The sequence below is a fragment of the Mobula birostris genome, chromosome 29 (assembly GCF_030028105.1).
Source record: "Mobula birostris isolate sMobBir1 chromosome 29, sMobBir1.hap1, whole genome shotgun sequence".
NCBI lineage: Eukaryota > Metazoa > Chordata > Chondrichthyes > Myliobatiformes > Myliobatidae > Mobula > Mobula birostris.
Window position 1 is genome coordinate 15,071,298 of NC_092398.1, and position 21,496 is coordinate 15,092,793.

General features: G+C 42.5%; 2 protein-coding genes across 6 annotated transcripts in view; one reads left to right on the forward strand and one right to left on the reverse strand.

Moving 5' to 3' along the window:
* The window catches only part of snrnp40 (small nuclear ribonucleoprotein 40 (U5)), a 36,476-nt gene extending 34,923 nt beyond the window's left edge, over positions 1 to 1,553 (reverse strand). The window contains exon 1 of the mRNA XM_072246945.1: positions 1,362 to 1,553. Coding sequence (XP_072103046.1) covers positions 1,362 to 1,475 — 114 coding nt within the window. The 5' untranslated portion in view covers positions 1,476 to 1,553. The remainder of the gene's footprint in view (positions 1 to 1,361) is intronic.
* zcchc17 (zinc finger, CCHC domain containing 17) lies at positions 1,162 to 21,391 on the forward strand. 5 transcript variants are annotated; one of them, XM_072246950.1, is made up of 8 exons: positions 1,162 to 1,234; positions 6,892 to 7,035; positions 7,248 to 7,305; positions 10,626 to 10,726; positions 13,683 to 13,774; positions 14,048 to 14,148; positions 16,834 to 16,961; positions 20,797 to 21,391. In XM_072246950.1, exons 2-8 carry the CDS (start codon positions 6,994 to 6,996, stop codon positions 20,992 to 20,994), a joined length of 720 nt encoding a protein of 239 aa, XP_072103051.1. In that variant the 5' UTR covers positions 1,162 to 1,234; positions 6,892 to 6,993; the 3' UTR covers positions 20,995 to 21,391. The 5 variants fall into 5 exon arrangements, with proteins under 5 accessions (XP_072103051.1, XP_072103048.1, XP_072103047.1 ...); XM_072246947.1 differs by lacking the exon at positions 1,162 to 1,234 and adding an exon at positions 1,741 to 1,783; XM_072246946.1 differs by lacking the exon at positions 1,162 to 1,234 and adding an exon at positions 1,743 to 1,809.
* The last annotated feature ends 105 nt before the right edge of the window (positions 21,392 to 21,496 follow it).

Sequence of the window (21,496 nt, forward strand, 5' to 3'; positions counted from 1 at the left end):
GGAGACATCGTCAGCGCGCTGTTGATTATCCGAATTAACAGCACACTGACGAAGTCTCCTCAGCTGGTGACAAAACACTTGCAGGTAAATTGTTAAGAATGGAGAATAACTGAACCCAACCATCAACCACCCGAGCTACAATTTTCTGAAAATGAACTACCTTTTTGAGGCATCGCCTTTTGAAGATTCCTTCAACATCATTCGAGAGCCTGAGATTCCCCTCCCCACAAACACAACGTCCTTGTCACCTGCAAATGTATTAATCAAATTTCCCACATTCACATCTAAACTGTTATTGTCCATCACTGAACAGAATTATTTTTAACATCAATTTTAAGGCATGTTAAGGGGTCAAAGATGTGGGCCTGGAGATGGATACAGGCAACACTAAGGAGGACTTTTAATAGTTTCTCAGTCATCATTATTGACGGTAATTTCATTTTAAGTTCTCAAAGAAGGATCTGAACTTAGATCAATGATTCACCTAGTGAATGCGGAGAGGATGTGTCCTATAGTGGGGGCAGTTCAGGACCAGAGGGCATAGCCTCAGAACAGGGGACACTGATTTAGAATGGAGACAAGAAGGAATTTCTTCAGCCAGAGGGTGGTTAATCTGTGGAATTCATTACCACGGACAGCGGGGGAGGTCGTCATTGGGTATATTTGAAGCAGGGGTTGATAGGATTAGTCAAGTGTCAAAAGTCACGGGGAGCAGGCACGAGGACAGGGTTGAGAGGAATAATAAATCAGCCATAATGGAACAGCAGAGCTGAATCGATGGGCTGAATGGCCTACTTCTGCTCCTATGTGTTTCTTTTTTTGTCTTAACCACTGCGGACAGACAAATCTTGACAGCTCAGGGGACACTTTCTGAGCTGGTGATAAGTGGAGACACAAGACTCTGCAGATGCTGAAACAGAGAAAGCACTGAAGGAACATTTATTTGCTAACATGGGGAGACAACATTCTATGCCAACAAGCTACATCGGCCTGAAAGACGAGGATTGGGGGGGGGGGGGTAAAGCAGATTTTAAAAGGTGGAGGGAAGGGGTAGGGGTGGAGCAGGAGCCGGAGGGCGACAGAGGATAGGACTCGGGGTCCATCTATCATCCGCCAGCTCCTGCTACGCCCCTTTAGATTGACTCTCACCCTCTCTCTTTCAGTCTCGATGAATTCTCAACTTGAAATACTGACGCACACGTCCCTCAACAAATGCTGATACTTCTTGCCTGCAGTAAGTGTTAGTTTCTCCAGCCCGCGGGTGAACCAACACAGAGGGAAGAAACTCCTGCCTGTGTTAGTTTAGGCCTCTGACTACGAGCTCAGTAACGTGGCCACCGATGCCCTATCGCCGTACTTACCGCCTGTAGCACGGCCTGCTGCGGACCACCCTGCGCCGAGGGCACCAGATCATTACGGGGTCGCTTAACCTGCACCAGCGCCATCTCCTGCGCCTTGCGCTTCTGGTCGATCATCTCGTCCACGGGCGCCGGTCCCACAGCCCGTCGTCAAGGCCGATCTCTCACGTCCCAACAACGCCCCTTCTCATTGCCCAACACCTGCCTCTCCGCGGGGTGACGGGTTAGCCACCCTCATCTCTAGCTCCATAGGCTGTCTTCAATGTCAATCATACACAGTAGGCGGGTTTCCAGTAGGACCTGTACGATGATTGGTCTAATCCCGCTGCCAATCTTCTATCCGATGTGTCCAGGATTGAGTAAGGATCTTTACTATTGGTTCTGATGGCAGAGGTTGCAGCAAGATGGTGGTGACTGGATGAATGGTGACTTGGTTCATTGTTAATTAATTGTCCGTGTTATTTTAAGTTCAATTTTATATTTTAACGCTATTATCAGTAAGGGGTGATCGTTGTACTTTAGGCTGTGCTTCCAAGTTGCTTCCGGGTTCACAGCTGACATTTGCTAGGAAATTTGTTATGCGGCAGCAGTACAGTGCAAGACATAAAAATATTATAAATTATACATCTAAATAAACTAGTACAGAAGACGAATAATGGGGTAGTGTTCATGGATTCATGCTCCGTGCAGATATCTGAGGGCAGAGGGGAAGAAACTATTCCTAAAACATTGGGTGTGGGTCTTCAGACTCCTTTACCTTCTCTCTTCCAAAGAGGGGAGTGCACGGTGAGGGTCTTTAATGATGGATGCCGCCTTCTTGACGCGGCACTTTCTGAAGGTGCCCTTGATGGTGTGAGGAATGTGCTTGCGATGGAACTGGCCAAGTCAACCCTCCTCAGCCTGCTGGTTGTATAACAAGCTGTGTGATGCCACCAGTCAGAACGTTCTCCACTGTCCACCTGTAAAATTTCACAAGAGTCTTTGGTGACAGATCAAAACTCCACAAACTCCTAATGAAGAAGAGCTGCTGGCATGCGTTCTTCGTGATCGCGGGGGGAACCCTCCGAGATGTTAGCGCTCAGGAACGTTAAACAGCTCACTCTTCCCACCACTGACCCCTCGATGAAGACTGTTGTGTGTTCTCCCAAATTGCCCGCCTGAAATTCCTTGGTCTTGCTGATGTTGAGCATGAAGTTGTCGTTGAAATAGAGCTCAACCAGCAGCTCTGTTTCACTCCTGTACCCCAAATTTATATTCTTGGTTTAATAGCAAATTCTATAAATAAAGTATATATATTTTGCTGTTGGGGAGGGGGATTAAATAGCAGAATAACTTGTCCAGCATTGTTAGGCAGTGAGATGGCCTCCTGAAGAAAATTTCCAACACTTTTCTTACGATATGCGACAAATGCAATATTAGTGTTATCAAAATGACAAGTGGTGATATAACTGTATCGTAAATATATAGAAAAATCAACATGAAAAGTGAGAACACGACAACAAAGAAGTATGAGCTTAAATGTAAAGAGTATCATGAGTTGTGGCTCATCTCTGAGTCAGAAGGTTTTGCGAGAAGGGCTGGGGGTCATCGGGGCTTTGATGTTTCTGTCATTCATTCTATGGTGTTCCGCTAATGCCCCACCTCCCCCTCGTACCCCATCAGTTATTTATTTATATACACACATTCTTTCTCTCTCCTTTTTTTCTCTCTGTCCCTCTCACTATACCCTTTGCCCATCCTCTGGGCTTCCCCCCGTCCCTCTTTCTTTCTCCGTGGGCCTCCTGTCCCCTGATCCTCTCATATCCCTTTTGCCAATCACCTGTCCAGCTCTTGGCTCCATCCCTCCCCCTCCTATCTTCTCCTATCATTTTGGATCTTCCCCTCCTCCTCCCACTTTCAACTCTCTTACTATCTGTTCTTTCAGTTAGTCCTGACGGAGGGTCTCGGCCCGAAACGTCGACTGTACCTCTTCCTAGAGATGCTGTCTGGCCTGCTGCGTTCACCAGCAACTTTGATGTGTGTTGCTTGAATTTCCAGCATCTGCAGGTTTCCTGGTGTTTGCATTCTATGGTGTTGCTTGTTTTGTGGATGTCTGTGAAGAGTAAGAATTTCAGGTTGCATGCTGTACACATTCTCTGATATTATAATGAACCTTTGAGTACTGGGGGAGTTCTGCACTGTTGGAGGCCTCTGTTTTTGGACAAGACCGTATTGTGAAGTCCTCGCATGTTCCAAAGTGCAGGACTCTCAGCTGAATGACCCACTTAAACTTGTAGCCCTTGACTCATAGCTGCCTGTACTCTGAAGAGATGTAGAAGAATGAAGAGTAGGGAAGGTAATGCGAAAGTCTGGGTCAATATTTCTAAAACCTGCAGTTATTGTCACATTACTGTTTTCCACTGATAGAAGACTATTGACTGGGAACATTATCTTCGTTTCTTATTTCACAAAACTCGACCTAATCTGTTGAGTTTTCTTTTTAACTTCCCTATTACCCGTTGGCATTTAGGGCAGCAATGAAGGTCCCCCATCTATGGCGGCGTTCATGGCTTCCTTCATCATATCAGAAGCTTCCTCTCGGTTTTCACTGCAGTTAATCATGTAAGTCCCGGGTGGAGACTCAGGAATACCGTCGCACTCAGATGTAGAGGGATTCTTCGTTTTTGTTTCCATAACGATTCTGTTTTAACAGTCAGGGTTGTTAGCCCTGCGCTGAACCCTGGAACCTGGAGGACGGACGGACTACCTCTACCCTTTGACCTGTTTGGCATGGGTGACCCTACCAAGAGCCAAAGCATAAAGCCCTGACTCCAGCCAACATAGCTCTCCGGGTCACTGAGGCACACAAGTCTCCAAACCCAACGACAAAGTTGTGGTCCTCTTGGAGGTAACTAGTCAAGTAGTTCCACTATTTTCTCTTTCTACTTCCATCATATGCAGTCCTTTTATTCTTCAAAATATTGATATTTGAAAGATGTAAAATGGCTAACCCAATTGATTTATTAAGAATAACAACAATTCAGAGGGCCTGCATTTAAGGTGAGAGGGGTTAAGTTGAAATGAGATGTGGGGTCAAGTTTTCTTTTACACAGAGAGAGGTGGGTGCCCGGAATGTGCTACATGGGGAGGTGATAGAATATATATTAGAGCCTTTAAAGAGATGTTTGGATGGGCACATGAAAGGGATCAGAAGTGGAAAGAGTGTGCAATTTCAAGTTCCTGGGTGTCAGTATCTCTGAGGATCCATCCAGGGCCCAACATATCGATGCAGTACAATGCGGCTATATTTCAGGACCAGTTTGAGGAGATTTAGTATATCACAAAAGACCCTCAAAAATTTTTACAATGTACTGCAGAGAGCTTTCCCACTGGCTGCATCACCATCTGGAATGTGGCGACGGGGATGGGGAGCCCCAGGATTGAAAGGTGCAGAAAGTAGTGAACTTAGTTCCATCATGGGCACTGGCCTCCGTAGTATCCATGACATCTTCAAGGAGCGATGCCTCAAAAAGGCAGCGTCCATCATTGAGGACCCTCATCACCTAGGACATGCCTTGTTCTCATTGCTACATTGGGGAGCAGGCACACACTCAACCATTCAGGAACAGCTTCTTCCCCTCTGCCATCAGTTTCCTGCCTGGACATTGAACCTGTGAACAGTACCTCATTACTTGTTATGTTTTTAAAAAAATTTTTGCACTACTTATTTAACTGTTTAATCAATCAATCTCTCTCTCTCTCTCTCTCTCTCTCCTATAATTCATGTTTTTTTCTCTATTGTATTGAACTGCTGCCACAAAGACGACAAATTTCATAACAGAAGCCAGTGATGTCAAACCTGATTGTGATTCTGAATATGAGAGAGATAGAAATATGTGGACATTCTGTAGGCAGAAGGGATTAGTTTAGTTTGTCATGTAATTACTAATTTAAGTTTGACACAACTTTGTGGGCTGAAGGGCCTGTTCCAGTGCTATTTTCTTCTATGTTCTATGAGTCATTGACTAGGAATTAAGTGGTTACTGTTAATTACCATACACCATCCTTGGGTGAATTACAGTCAGCCCTCCTTATCCACGAGGGATTGGTTCCGGGACCCCTCGCGGATACCAAAAAACGCGGATGCTCAAGTCCCTTAGTCAACCTGTCTAAATGAGGTGGACCTTAGGACCCAGCAGAACCCTGGACCTTATTTAACCGGTCTCAGTGTGGTGGACATTAGGACCCGGCGGCGGAGCTCTGAATCCACAGTGTTTCTGTTCACGAAAATAATCACGATCACGATTTAAAATAAAGTGGAAATAATAAAGCGATTGGAAAGAGGTGAAACGCCATCGGTCATTGGAAAAGTGTTAGGCTACAGTCGGTCAACGATCGGAACAATTTTAAAGGATAAAGTGAGAAAAGCCCTGCCCCGATTAAAACAATTATTACTATGCAACGCAGTGGTTTAATTATTGGGTTTTAGGTTTTTGATCCTCCACATCAACCCGGCAGGGACGGACAGCGTGCTCGGGAGCGGTCTGGCATTGGATTGAACTCCGGGATTTCCGTTCCCGAGCTCGGCGCTGAAACATACGTTTCTTAAGCATTTTATATGCATAGAAAGGTAAAATATATACTATATACTAAGACAAACATTTGACTAACTGACGCTAAATAATACCAGATGTACCTGTTCCGACTTACTTAGTAAGAGAACATTTGTTTTTTTTTCGATCCTGATCCAGGATAACCTACGCACATCCTCCCGTATACTTTAAGTCATTTCTAGATTACTTATAATACCTAATACAATGTAAATGCTGTGTAAAATAGTTGTAATACTGCATTGTTTAGGGAATAATGATAAGAAAAAAGTCTGTACATGTTCGAACAACAAGTGCTGGAAGAGCACTTCTGGGTTTTCTCGATTTGCAGTTGGTTGAATTCGCACTTGCAGAACTCGCGGATAAGGAGGGCCGACTGTACATGTGACCTAGGTGGAGTTCTGCGAGTTCTGGGCAGATGAGATAGAATAGGTCACAAGGAGATGAAGGATGGGAAAATGTGATTGCTCTGAGATATGGGATAGATTTGATGGGCTGAATATCCTACTGCACCACGTTTATGTTTTCTATGAAAACAAAAGTAATTGTGATACATTCAGATTGTAGTTTTATTCGTTCTGCAAATATTTAATTGCTGTGGCTCTTGCAAAATCTCCAGTGATTCTGTGCCAATAATGAAAGTCTAAATTAAATTTTCACTCTGATGTGCAGCTCAGAATGCACTTAAAATTTTGAATCCCATAGATTTTACTTACATTCAAAAATGTCTGACTAATTTACGAAGAATACTTCATAACTGAGTTTGAAGTTGAAACAGGTGCCCTGGGACACAAATTTTAAGTATTAATTTAGGGAGTATTTGATTTCTATTGAGAATGTGTGAAAACTTATCTCCTCATAAATGGGTTGGTGTAACTTTACAGCATTCTGTCATATTCAGAACACAATTTTTTTATTAGTTGTATTTGATTTTCTGCAAATAGAGCCTCTTGGGGAAAAAATGCAAAAAACAAAGTATTCCTGGCAAATGTGTATTTCATAGCTGAATCCTGCAAGAACTTCCACTTTCTTCCTACTGCAAAAAGATGGAGGACATGCCTGAAATGTACTCAGTCTCCCAGGGTGAGGTACGTTATTGTTTTAAATGCACACAGATTTCCTTCAATTGTTAATCACTATATAATAATAATAACAAGTACTTTATTGATCCCGTGGGAAATTATTTTGTTGCAACAGCAACATTTAAAAACACACTTAGCAATAATAATAATAATATTAACTAATAATAAAGTACAGAATAAAATAACATAAAATAAAATTAAAATTTTTTTCTTTTTAGGTTGCATCTGTAACAGAATATGGAGCATTTATTAAAATTCCTGGTTGCAAACGGCAAGGTATATCATCCTGTTACTGTTTTGTGTATCATTAGACCATAAGATATAGGAGCAGAATTAGGCCATTTGGCCCATCGAGTCTGCTCAACCATTTCATCATAGCTGATTCTATTTTCCGCTCTGCCCCAATCTCCTGCCTCCCCCCCGCCATATTCCTTTATGCCCTGACCAAATTAAGAATCTATCAACCTGTGCCTTAAATATACATGACTTAGCCTCCACAGCCTGTGGTAATAAATTCCACAGATTCAGCACTCTTTGGCTAATGAAATTCCTCCTCATTTCCATTCAAAAATGACGCCCCTGTATTCAGTCATAGATCCTCCCACAATAGGAAACATCCTCTCCCCATCCAGTGTATCAAGGCCTTTCATCATTGGACAGGTTTCAATTAGGTCACCCTTCATTCTTCTAAATTCCAGTGAATACAGGCCCAGAGCCATCAAACAATTTTCATATGACAAGTTGTTTAATCCTGTAATCATTTTCGGAAACCTGCTTTGAACCCTTTCCAGTTTCAGTATATCGTTTCTAAGATAAGGGGCCAAAATTCCTCTCAGTACTCCAAATGAGGCCTCACCAGTGCTCTATAAAGTCTCAACATTACATCCTTGTTTTTGTATTATAGTCCTCTTGAAATGAATGCTAACATTGCATTTGCCTTCCTCACCACAGGCTCAACCTGCAAATTAATCTTTAGAGAATACTGCACAATGGTTCTCAAATCCCTTTTCACCTCAGAGTTTTGAACTTTCTCTCCATTTAGAAAATAGTCAACCCTTTCATTTCTTCTACCAAAGTGCATGACCATACAGTTCCCGACATCATATTCCATCCACCAGTTCTTTGCCCATTCTCCTAATTTGCCTAACTCTTCTTGTAGCCTCTCTACTTCCTCAAAACTACCTGCCCCGCCACCTATCTTCATATCATATGCAAACTTTGCAACAAAGTCATTAATTCCATCATCCAAATCATTGACATATAATGTAAAAATAATCGGTCCCAACACAGACCTCTGTGGAACACCACTAGTCACTGGCAGCCAATCAGAAAAAGCTCCCTTTATTTCCACTCTTTGTGTCCTGCCAATCAGCCACTGATGTATCCGTGCTAGAATTTTTCCTGTAGAACCTTGTTAACCAGCTTCATGTGTGGCACCTTGTCAAAGGCCTTCTGAAAATCCAAGTACACAACATCAACTGATTCTACTTTGTCTATCCTGCTTGTTATTTCTTCAAAGAATTCCAACAGATTTGCCAGGAAAGATTTTCCCTTGAGGAAACCAACCATGCTGACTACGGCCTGTTTTATCATGTGCCTCCAAGTACCCCAAGACCACATCCTTAACTATCGACTCCAACATCATCCCAACCACTGAGGTCAGACTAACTGGCCTACAATTTTTTTTCTTCTGCCTATCTCCCTTCTTGAAGAGCAGAGTGACATTTGCAATTTTTCATTCTTCCGTAACCATTCAGAATCTCGTGATTCTTGAATCATTGTTACTAATGTCTCCACAATCTCTTCAGCTGCCTCTTTCAGAAACCTGGGGTGTACACCATCAGGTCCAGGTGACTTATCTACCTCCAGACCTTTCAGTTTCCCAAGAACCTTCTCTCTAGTTATGGTAACTTCATACACTTCATGACCCCTGACACCTGAAACTTCCACCATACTGCTAGTGTCTTCCACAGTGAAGACTGATGCAAAATACTTAGTCAGTTTGTCCGCTATTTGTTTGTCCCCCATTACTACCTCCCCAGCATTGTTTTCCAGCTGTCCAATATCTATTCTCGCTTCTTCGCACTTTATGTATCTGAAAAACTTTTGGTATCCTCTTTAATGTTATTGGGTGGCTTACTTTTGCATTTCATCTTTACCTTCTTAATGACTTTTTAGTTGCCTTCTGTAGGTGTTTGAAAGCTTCCCAATCCTCTAACTTCCCACTAATTTTTGCTCTATTATGTGCCCTTTCTTTGGCTTTAATGTTGGCTTTGACATCTCTTAGTAGCCATGGTTGTGCCATCTTGCATTTGGAATACTTCTTCCTCTTCGGGATGTATATTTTCTGTGCCTTTGTAATTGCATCCAGAAATTCCAGCCATTGCTGCTTTGCTGTCATCCCTGGCAATGTTCTTTTCCAAACAATTCTGGCCAACTCCTCTCTCATGCCTCTGTTATTCCTTTTACTCCATTGTAATACTGAAACATCTGACTTCAGCTTCTCCTTCTCAAATTTCAGGGTGAATTCGATCATATTATGACCACTTTCCCCTGAGGGTTCTTTTACCTGAAGTTCTCTAATCAATTCTGATTCATTGCACAACACCCAATCCAGAATAGCTGATCCCCTAGTGGGCTCAACATGAGCTGCTGTAAAACGCCATCTTGAAGGCATTCTGGAAACTCCCCCTCTTGGAAACCTGCACCAACCTGATTTTCCCAATCTACCTGCATATTGAAATCCCCATGACTATCATGTGCCTCTATGTACCTTGGAACCACATCCTTAACAAACCGCATACTTGTTATGACAAACAACCATTTCCTCTCACTGAATGAATATAATTCTGTGTTGTGACAATTGTCAAATTAAGTAATCCTACTAGTGTAATATACTATCAGTTAAATATTTTTCAAATTTAAGATGGCGAACTCAAAAATGTAACTCAAATAGAAAAGGGAACCACACACAAAATGCTGGGGGAGCTCAGCAGGTCATGCAGCATCGATGGAAATGAATAAAAGTCGATGTTTCGGGACGAGATCCTCCTTTAGAAGTGTGGGTCAAAACGGGGCATGTGATGGGTCTCTGCATTGGATAGTCGGGCATTGATTGTGGGAATTACAAACACAGCATGAACATTGATTTCTATAACTTCTGGTAATTTCTCTCTCCCCTCTCACCCCTTCCCTCTTTTTCCATTCCCCATCTGGCTCCCCTCATGCCCCTTCTTTTCTCCGCACCTGCCTACCACCTCCCTGTGATGTCCCTTCTCCTTCCTTTTATCCTCTGGTCCACCCTCCTCCTACCAGATCCCTTCACCTTCAGCCATTTACCTTTTCCGCCCATCACATCCATTACATCCCCCCTCCCCCACCCACCCACCTTTCCCCTCACTTGGCTTCACTTTTCAGCTTGTGCTTCTTCCTCTGCCCCCTGCCTTCTTATTCTGTCTTTTTTCCCTTTTCCTTTCCAGTCCTGATGAAGGGTCTCGATCCAAAACGTCGACTTGTTATCCCTTTCCTGGCCTGCTGAGTTCCTCCGGCAATTTGTGTGTGTTACAATGCACTGAAAGCTTGCTTCGTTTTCACAGGTCTCGTCCACAAGTCGCAAATGTCAGCAAGTCGGGTGGATAACCCATCGGAGATTGTTGATGTTGGAGAAAAAGTCTGGGTTAAAGTAATTGGGAAGGAGGTACAGGAACGTCTTGCTTCATCTTTCCCACTCCACCCCCAACTCCTTTATCCTGATAACCTGTGCAGGACATTCTACAGCTTGGGCAGCATCTGTGGGCAGAGAATTATGAGTTAAAATCTGCAGGTCAATGAGCCTTCATTATGAGGGGTACATTTTCCCTATGTGCCTTGTACAAGACAGTTAGTTACCAAAATAAAATATTGTGATTTCTCACTCTCAGCAAATTATGCAGCATCTATGGAGAGAAATGCAAAGTTAACATTCAAGTTAATAACCTTCAATTACAGCTGAGCATTCATTTTTCATATTTATTTCAGATTTTCAGCATCAGCAGTATTATAGTTACCAAAATAAAAATATTGTAAACTCTCAGCAAATCATGCAGCATCTGTGGAAAGCAGAGCAAAGTTAACGTTGAAGTCAATCACCTTCAATTACAAACTAGACCAACAGATAGATAGAATATTGATCTCAAAGGAAATTACAGTGTCACAGTAGCATTACAAGGGCACCGATATACAAATATTAGAAGAAAAGTAAGAAAGATTAGAAAATAAGTTACCTCAAACAGGCTAACAGGAGGGGTATTAACTTTCCCAACTATAGATTGACTCATTATAGAGCCTAATGGCCAAAGGTAAGAATGGCCTCGTACAGCGCTCTTTGGAGCAGTGCAGTTGTCTTAGGCTGTTGCTGAAGGTGCTCCTCTGCTCAGCCAAGGTGGCATGCAGAGGGTGAGAAACATTGTCCAGAATTGCCAGGATTTTCCATAGGGTCCTTTGTTTTACCACAGTCTCCAGTGTGTCCAGTTTTGACTCCTACAACAGAGCCAGCCTTTGTAATTGGTTTATTGAGCCTGTTGACATCGCCTGTGTTGATGCCATTGCCCCAGCACAACACCACACAGAAGATTGTTCTGGCGACAACACACTGGTAGAACATGTGAAAGAGAGGCCTGCATACTCCAAAGGACCTCAGTCTCCTCAGGGAATAGGGGCAACTCTGGCCCTTCTTGTACACAGCCTCTGTGTTGGTGCTCCACTCAAGTCTGTCATCTAGATGCATCCCTAGGTACTAATAGGTCCTCACCACATCCACATCCATAACCTGACATACTCTAAGATCAATCAAATCCTTCCATCCCACATAGAGCTCCTTTCTCTTTTATCCATTTTGCCTATCTAATGGTCTCTTAGATGTCCCTAATGTATCTGCCTCTCCCACCACCACTGGTAGCCACACTCTTTGTAAAATTTAAAAAAAACTCTCTGACATCCACCCCTATACTTCCAACCAGTCACCTTAAATTTCAAACACAAGAAATTCTGCAGATGCTGGAATTCCAAAGCACCACACATGAAACGCTGGTGGAACTCAGCAGGTCAGGCAGCATCTTTGGACTGCGTCCTGAAGAAGGGTGGCAGCCTGAAATGTTGACTCGTCTGCTGAGTTCCTCCAACATTTTGTGTGTGTCGCCTTAAAATTATGCTACAGTGTATCTGGCATTTCTGCCCCAGCTGTCCACTCTACCTATGTCTTCTGGCATCTTATACACCCCTATATAGTCACCTCTCATCCTCCTTTGCTCCATAGAGTAAAGCCCTAACTTGCTCATCCTAATGAAACATACTCTAATCCATGCAACGTCCTAGTAAACCTCCTTTGCATCCTCTCTAAGGCTTCTACACCTTTCCCATAATGAGGCAACCAGGACTGCACTGAAGAGCATACAGAGGAGATTCACCAGGATGTTTCCTGAGATGGAGCAGTTTACTTATGAGAAAAGATGGGAGAGGCCAGGTCTGTTTACCCTGGAGGAAGTTAAGAGGGGACAGAGAGTTATAGGAAACTATATCACAGAAACGGGCCCTTTGGCCCATCTAGTCCATGTTGAACATGTTTGAGGTACTGAATTATTAGGGAGAAACTGCAAGAAACATTTCCCCATATCTGAGATGCATAAAGCTAGTGGGCAGGCTAAGAGTATATATAACCATATAACTATTACAGCATGGAAACAGGCCATCTCGGCACTTCTAGTCCGTGCCAAGCTCTTACTCTCACCTAGTCCCACCGACCTGCACTCAGCCCATAACCCTCCATTCTTTTCCTGTCCATATAGCTGTCCAATTTAACTTTAAACGACAACATCGAACCTGCCTCAACCACTTCTGCTGGAAGCTCGTTCCACACAGCTACCACTCTCTGAGTAAAGAAGTTCCCCCTCACGTTACCCCTAAACTTTTGCCCTTTAACTCTCAACTCATGTCCTCTTGTTTGAATCTCCCCCACTCTCAATGGAAAAAGCCTATCCACGTCAACTCTATCTATTCCCCTCATAATTTTGAATACCTCTATCAAGTCCCCCCTCAACCTTCTACGTTCCAAAGAATAAAGACCCAACTTGTTCAACCTTTCTCTGTAACTTAGGTGCTGAAACCCAGGTATCATTCTAGTAAAAGTAGGGTACGGGTCAGAGATTTAAAGGGAACCTTAGAAGAATCTTCTTCCACCCAAAGAGGTATTTGGAATGCACAGTTTGAGAGGGTGGTGCAGGTAGAGTCGCTGACTCCATTTAAGAATTATTCAGATAAGCACTGAATCGCCAAAGCAAAATAGGCCATGGGCCAAGCGCTGGAAGATGGGATTGATTTAGGTGGGTGTTCATGTACTTTCTTGCTCTGAGATTCATGGCATCGTCTATGGCGGTTGATAAAGTATACCAACACCTTTAAGATTTATGCGAACATGAATTTTGAGATTCAAGTCTACAAGGTATTCACATAATGTTACAGTGAACATTTTTTAATCAACCTTAGGATGGAAAGTTGTTAATGCTCGCCTTCACGAAATACACACGACTGCAGTCAATCTGTCATTAAATTACACATTTGCTGCAAGTGACCAAGGTAAAATTTCTATTGCTGTATGAATGTAAAACTTGTATTTTTAGGAGAAGGACGGCAAAGTCAAGCTTTCTCTGTCAATGAAGTCTGTCAATCAAGGAACTGGGAAGGACCTCGATCCAAATAACGTGGCTCTTGAGTATGAGTTTCTGTTGGTTTATTAAATATGCTTTGAGAATTAGAACAATTTTACCACAGAGTTGAGATCAGGATATTTTTTGAGTATTTTACCAGTTACTGTTGTGCTTCTCCCACACAATGCTTTGCAGCTTCCTGTAATCCGAACAAGAAATTAGTTTTATTCAAAAAGAAACTAAATACCATGCTACATTGTAGCACCAATGGAACATAATATTTCTAGATGAAAGACAGAAAGTGGCTAAGTTTAACACCACTCTGTGACTATTTACAGCCAGGACGAGAGGAGAAAACGCAAATTCAAAGATTTTACCACACAGAAGATAACACTTGAAGCGGTCCTAAACACAGTTTGCAAAAAATGTGGATGTAAAGGTACTTGCATCATTGATCTTATTTGCAATTAAGAGTTTGTTTGAAAAAAAAAGACTTTTTTTTTAAAAAAAGTCAGGAATTCAGGTACTGTAAATTATAACTCTGGTTAGTTTTAGCAGAGTTCAGTTTGGGATCAGTAGAACATAATAGCAGAATATAGGCTCTATTGCCCATGGTGTTGTGCTGACCCTTTAATCTCCTCTAAGATCAATGTACCACTTCCCTCCCGTATAGCCTCCCATCTTTCGTTTGTCCATGTGCCTATCTCAGTCTCGTAAAAATCATTAATGCCTCTACCACCATCCCTGGCAGTTTTCCAAAAGCAAATTGCTTTGAAATATAAAACCCCAGAGTGATAAATGAATTTAAAGATTTTAAAGATAAATTTTAGCTTTATTTGTCATACATATATCAAAACATAGTGAAATGCATCACTTGCGTCATTGACCAACACAGTGCGAAGATGCGTTGGTGGCAGTCCGCAAGTGTCACCATGCTTCTAGCGGGCATACATTTTAGTTCTATGAGACTTGGCCGTCTATGAGTGTAAGCACATTTTGACTTTGTACTGATCACCATGACCAACAAAAGGCAGCTTGAGTCCACTGACTGAACACGATTGGAACATGCAGGTGGAGTTAATCTCACTTTGATTCGTTTGGAAATCGGTTTGCCTGCTTTGAGTTGGCGGACTGGACAATATTCAGGGATTCATCTTCGAGTCTGAATGAATACGCCACAGCTGTCACCGACTTCATCAAGACCTGTGTGGTTGAGTGTGTGGCATTCAAGACCAGTGATCCAAAGCTGTACAAGAAGTCGAGGTACAACCTGGGGAAAGCTATTTTAAAACCATTCCGATTGAGGTTAAAGATGGAATTGGATGCACATCACCTCTGGCAGTGCTTGCAGGCCATTGCTTCCTAGAAAGGGAAACCTAACATCATGAATGGCTGTGATGCTTCACCACCAGCTGAGCTCAACCCTTTTTATGCACACTTATAAAGGCAGAATAAAACTACACCTGTGGTAATCCGGACAGTATCTAGTGACCCTGTGGTCTCTGTCTCGGAGGCTGACTTCAGAACGCATTTCAAGAGGGCGAACACTCACAAGATGTCAGGCCCTGATGGTGTACCTGGTAGGGCTCTGAAAACCTGTGCCACCCAACTGGCGGGAGTGTTCAAGGGCATCTTCAGTCTCTCACGGCTGCAGTCAGAGTTCCCCACCAGCTTCAGAAGGGTGACAGTCATACCAGTGCCCAAGAAAAGGATGGTGAGCTCCCTCAATGACGATTGCCCAGTGGCACTCACATCTAATGTAATGAGGTCCTTTGAGAGTTTGATCATTGCTGGAATCAACTCCTGTCTAAGCAAAGTTCAAAATAAATTTTATTCTTTTCTTTATTAGTCTTTTTATTGATTTAAAAGGAACATAAATACAAACAAGAGCAGAATTATCTCAAATATATATATCAATAACAATACAGACAGAGATTGAAATAGACATTATCAACATCATACGTAGTGTTAAGCTAGTATACAATGTATAATAAAAAAGAAAACAGCAATTCTCTTATCAGTTCATGAAGAGGAAAGAAAAAGCTTTGAATTTTAAATGAAGAAAAAAAAAACCCACTACACTATACAAAAAAAAAAGGAAAAAAAGGGACTGGGCAGTCCATTCTGAGGATACGACCAAAAAAAAATGACAGACTAGTTGAGTAGTCAATAATGTTTTAGTCAATAATGCATACAAAATAAATTTTATTATCAAGGTACATATATGTTACCATATGTGTTGGCGCGTGGCCAAGTGGTTAAGGCATTGGTCTAGTGATCTGAAGGTCGCTAGTTCGAGCCTCAGCTGAGGCAGCGTGTTGTATGCTTGAGCAAGGCACTTAACTACACATTGCTCTGTGATGACACTGGTACCAAGCTGTATCGGCCCTAGTGCCCTTCCCTTGGACAACATCGGTGGCGTGGAGAAGGGAGACTTGCAGCATGGGCAGCTGCTGGTCTTCCATACAACCTTGCCCAGGCCTGCGCCCTGGAAACCTTCCAAGGCGCAAATCCATGGTCTCAGGAGACTTAACGGGTGCCTATAAAATGTATAACCATTCATTGGATTCTGGGCCTACTCAACAAATCTATGAAATAATAATATATAAGCAGTAACTATATAGAGCATGAGATGAAGAGTCCTTGAAAGTGAATCCATGGAAAATTTCATTGATGGGGAAAGTGAAGTTAAGTGAAGTTATCTCCTTTGGTTCAAGAGCCTGATGGTTGAAGGGTGATAACTGTTCCTAACCTGATGCTGTGGGGCCTAAGACCCCTGTACTTCCTTCTCAATGGCCGCAGTGAGAAGTGAGCATGGACTGGATGGTGGGTGTTCTTGATGATGGATGCTGCTTTCTTGCAGATGTGCTCAATGGTGGGCAAGGCTTTTCCTGTGGGGTAGGGTGTATTCCCTACTTTTTGGCAACGTTTGACAACACTAGGGGGCAATTTACAGTGATTAATTAACCTGCAGGATTTTGGGATGTGGGAGGGAACTGGAGCCGCTGGAAATCTAGTTTCACACAAGTACCGCACGCTGCATGATCGTGCTCCATCATTGGCAATTAATAAGGATGAGTCACAGTTTCATACAGAATGTAAGTAATCTTCCTTTTCCTTCCAGGGCATTTTGCAAAAGATTGCTTCATGCAGCCAGGAGGCACTAAATACAGCCTGGTTTCTGATGATGAAGTGGAATTAGCCAACTGTTCCAGCCAATCTGAATGTCAACCTCCAAAGAAGAAAAAGAAGGTAATTACTTACTTAAAAGTTGGAGGCTCAACTTGTAATTCCAGGTTATAAGTAGATGTTTTAGTAACTAAGAGACACTTCAATATTGATCTGATCTGAATGTTCTTCTGCTATATTGACTGTCTTGATGCACCCACTCTGAGCTCGTTAATTTCATTAACTTTGCCTCCAACTTCCACCCTGCCCTTAAATTCACTTGGTCCATTTCTGATGCCTCCCTTCCCTTTCTCAATCTCTCTGCCTCCATCTCTGGAGACAAACTGTCTATTATAAACCTACCAATTCCTATGATTATCTTGGCTATACTACATCCCATCCTGTCTCCTGTAAAAATGCTATTCCCTATTCCCAGTTTCTCTGTCTCTGCCGCATCTGTTGCCAGGATGCAGATTTTCTTCCCAGGACATCACAGATGTCTTCCTTCTTCAAAGAACAGGATTTCCCTTCCTCCACACATCTCCTCAGTTTCCGAACCGTCTGTGCTCACCCAGTCTTCCCACTGCCTTAACAGTGATAGAGTTTCTCTTGTCCTTACCTACTATCATACGAGCCTCCACATCCAACACATCATTATCCATAACTTACGCCATCTCCAAAGGGATCCTACCACCAAACATATCTTTACCTCCCGCCATCTCTCCACTTTCTTCAGGGATTGCTCCCTCTGTGATTCCCTTGTCCATTCGTCCCCCTACACTAATCCTGGCACTTATCCCTGCAAGCAACCAAAGTGCTGCATCTGCCCATTCACCTCCTCCCTCACCTCCATTCAGAGCCCCCAAACAGTCCTTCCATTTGAGGCAACACTTCACCTGCAGATCTGCTGGGGTCACCTATTGTGTCCGGTGCTTCTGATGTGACCTCCTCTACATTGGCGAGACCCATTGTAAGTCGGGGGACCACTTCGTTGAGCACCTCTGATCCATCCACCAAAAGCAGAACTTTCTGGTGGCCAAACATTTTAATTCCAATTCCCATTCCAACAAGTTGTCCTGTGGCCATGATAAGGCCACCTTCAGGATGGAACAACAACACCTTATATTCTGTCTGGGTAGCCTGCAACCTGGTGGCATGAATATCAATTACTCCTTTCGATTAAAAAAATCTCTCAACATCCCCTCTTCTTCTATTCCCCACTCTGGCCACTTAACTAACCTTACCTGTTTATTACCTCCCCATGGGTCCCCACCTCCTATCCTTTCTCCTATGGTCCACTCAACTCTCCTTTCAGATTCCTTTCTCTCTGGCCCCTTATCTTTCTTGGCTTCACCAGGCTTCATTTATCACCTTGTAGCTATCCTCCTGACCCTGACACACCTTTTTATGATGTCATCTTTTCCCTTCTTTTCCAGTCTCATAGAAGGTCTTGGCCCGAAACGTCGACTGTTTATTCATTTCCATAGATGCTGCCTGACCTGCTGAGTTCCTCCAATATTTTGAGTGTATGCCTTTGGATTCCCAGCATCTGCAGAATTTCTCCTGTTTATGATACTTGCAATATTGTTCACAATTCGTGATTTTTTGAATAGAGCAAGAAGAGGTTAAGAATAGAGCAGATATAGAGGATTGGGAAGCTTTTAAAAACCAACAGAAGGCAACTAAAAAGGTCATTAAGAAGGTAAAGGTGGAATATGAAAGTAAGCAGGTCAATAATATTAAAGAGGATACCAAAAGTTTCTTTTGATACATAAAAGTGTAGGTGAGGTGAGAGTGGATATTGTTCCGCTGGAAAACAACTGCTAGAGAGGTAGTAATAGGGGACAATGAAATGGCAGACGAACTGAATAAGTATTTTGCATCATTCTTCACTGTAGAAGACACTAGCAGTATGGTAGAAGTTCCAGGTATCAGGGTGCATGAAGTGTGTGAAGTTACCATAACTAGAAAGAAGTTTCTTGGGAAACCAAAAGGTCTGAAGGTAGGTAAGTCACCCGAACCTAACGGTGTTCTGGAAGAGGTGGCTGAAGAGATTGTGGAGGCATTAGTAATGATCTTTCAAGAATCACTAGATTCTGGAATGGTTCCAGAAGACTGTAAAATTGCAAATGTCACTGCAATCTTCAGGAAGGGAGAGAGACAGAAGAAAGGAAACTTATAGGCCAGTTAGTCTGACCTCAGTTGTTGGGAAGACGTTGAGGTCAATTATTAAGGATGAGGATCCAGGGTACTTGGAGGTCATAGTCAGCATGGTTTCCTCAAGGGGAACTCTTGCCTGACAAATCTGTTGGAATTATTTGAAGAAATAACAAGCAGGATAGACAGAGGGAAATGGTTGATGATGATTACTTGGACTTCCAGAAGGCCTTCGACAAGGTGCCATACATGAGCCCATGTACATGATTGGCAGTAGGCAAAGAGTGGAAATAAAGGGAGCCTTTACTGGTTGGCTGCCAGTGGCTAGTGGTATTCCACAGGGGTCTGTGTTGGGATTGTTTCTTTCTGTGTTAGATGTCAATTATTTGGATGATGGAATTGGTGGTTATGTTGCAATATTTCAGATGATATGAAGATAGGCGGAGGGGCAGGTAGATTTGAGGAAATAGGGAGGCTACAGAAGGACAGGCAGATTAGCAGAATGGGTAAAAAGGTGGCGGATAGAGTATAGTGTCAGGAAATGTATGGTCATGCACTTTGGTAGAAGAAATTAAAGAGTTGACTATTTTCTAAACTGAGAGAAAGTATAAAAATCTGAGGAACAAAGGGATTTGGGAGTCCTTGTACAGGATTCCCTAAAGGTTAATTTGCAGGTTGAGTCTGTGGTGAGGAAGGCAAATGTGATGTTAGCATTCATTTCAAGAGGACTAGAATATAAAAGCAAGGAGGTAATGTTGAGACTTTATAAAGCACTGGAATATTGTGAGCAGGTTTGGGCCCCTAATCTTAGGAAGGATGTGCAAAAACTGGAGAGGGTTCAAAGGAGGTTCATGAAAATGATTCCTGGATTGAATGGCTTGTCATATGAAGAACTTTTGATGTCTCTGTGCCAGTATTCACTAGAATTCAGAAGGGAGGGGAACATCGACTCAGACCATGAGAGGCCTGCGTCGGGCATTTTCATGCCTTACAAGGCACAGATTGGAAGTCTGTGTGGGGCGCCACTCCTCGCACAGACACTAGAGCAATGTGTGGTTAAGTGCCTTGCACAAGGACACAAACATGCTGCCACAGCTGAGGCTCGAACTAGCGACCTTCAGATCACTAGACGAACACCTTATCCTCTTGGCCATGTGCCCAAAGAATTCAGAAGAATGAGGGGTAACCTCATTAAAACCTATTGAATGGTGAAAGTCCTTGATAGAGTGGATATGGAGAGGATGTTTCCTATGGTGGGAGAGTCTAAGACCAGAGGACACAGCCTCAGAATAGAGGGGTGTCCTTTTAGGACAGAGATGAGGAGAAATTTCTTTAGCCAGAGAGTGATGAATATGTGGAATTCTTTACCACAGACAGCTGTAGAGGCCAAGTCTTTATGTATATTTAAGGCGGGGGTTGATAATTTCTTGGTTGGTCAGGGCACGAAGGGACATAGGGATGGATTGGGGCTGAGAGGAAAATTGGATCAGCCATGATGAAATGGCAGAGCAGGCCTAATTCTGCTCCTATATCTTATGGTCTTATTTTTGTCTGGCATTATGAAGGTACTTGGTGGCTATGTTGAGATGATTGATGTTGACGAGAATGATGGACCATATTTGTAACTGGAAGAACTGACGGCATTGAGGATAACAATAAAAATGACAAGTATAGAGTGTAGCTATTTTTGAACCAGATTTGTGAAAGGAAATATCTGCTATTTTACCATTGTTATCGTAAATAAGTGTATGATCTCCTGCAGGAGAAAGAAAAGGAACCGAAGAAGGGTAAGGGAAATGCAGCTTCCGCCAAATCCCGTTCTTCAGAGACATCAGACACGAACAGTGAGCAGGACCGAGCAGATGTGAAAATGCACAGGCATTCAAAAAAAGCTCGAAAGTCACACAAGAAGAAACACAAAAAACACAAGAAACATAAAGATTCCAGAAAGAAGGAATAGGCAAGAACTATAGAAACCCTGAAAGCGGAATTTTGTGATCGAGGATATTGGTATAGAAAAGTTAATACTCAAGGAAGTTAAACTGGCGATTCTCTCCTTCCTTGTTACTGATGTAATGTATTGTACAGTATTTGGTTGCAAGATAAATTTGAATACACAATTTTGTTGTAAAATAACAGTTGCAATATTTTACTGTTTTGTAGAATGATAGGTCTTATTTTTCTGCCAAAACGTTCCCATTTTAGTTCCAACAATTTATTTTTCCTGGATTGCCAAATATTGCATCTTTAATATTGGACTTACAACTGTCCTATAGTGATATGAATAGAAATGCATATCCTGTTGAAAATCCTTTGTTCATTAATTTGATTGAATTGAAACAATTTACTATCTTCATTAAAAATACAGAAGTTGAAGTTTAATTATCATTCAACAATACACATGAATACAACCAAACAAAACAGAGTTCCTCTGGGACCAAGGTGCAAAGCGCAGAACCAAC

Excerpts from the sequence above, each read along its gene's own strand:
- zcchc17 (XM_072246950.1), top strand. The coding sequence starts at position 6,994 with ATGGAGGACATGCCTGAAATGTACTCAGTCTCCCAGGGTGAG. Across the intron at positions 13,775-14,047 it reads CCAAATAACGTGGCTCTTGA|CCAGGACGAGAGGAGAAAAC; the intron begins GTATGAGTTTCT and ends GACTATTTACAG. Across the intron at positions 16,962-20,796 it reads CTCCAAAGAAGAAAAAGAAG|GAGAAAGAAAAGGAACCGAA; the intron begins GTAATTACTTAC and ends GATCTCCTGCAG.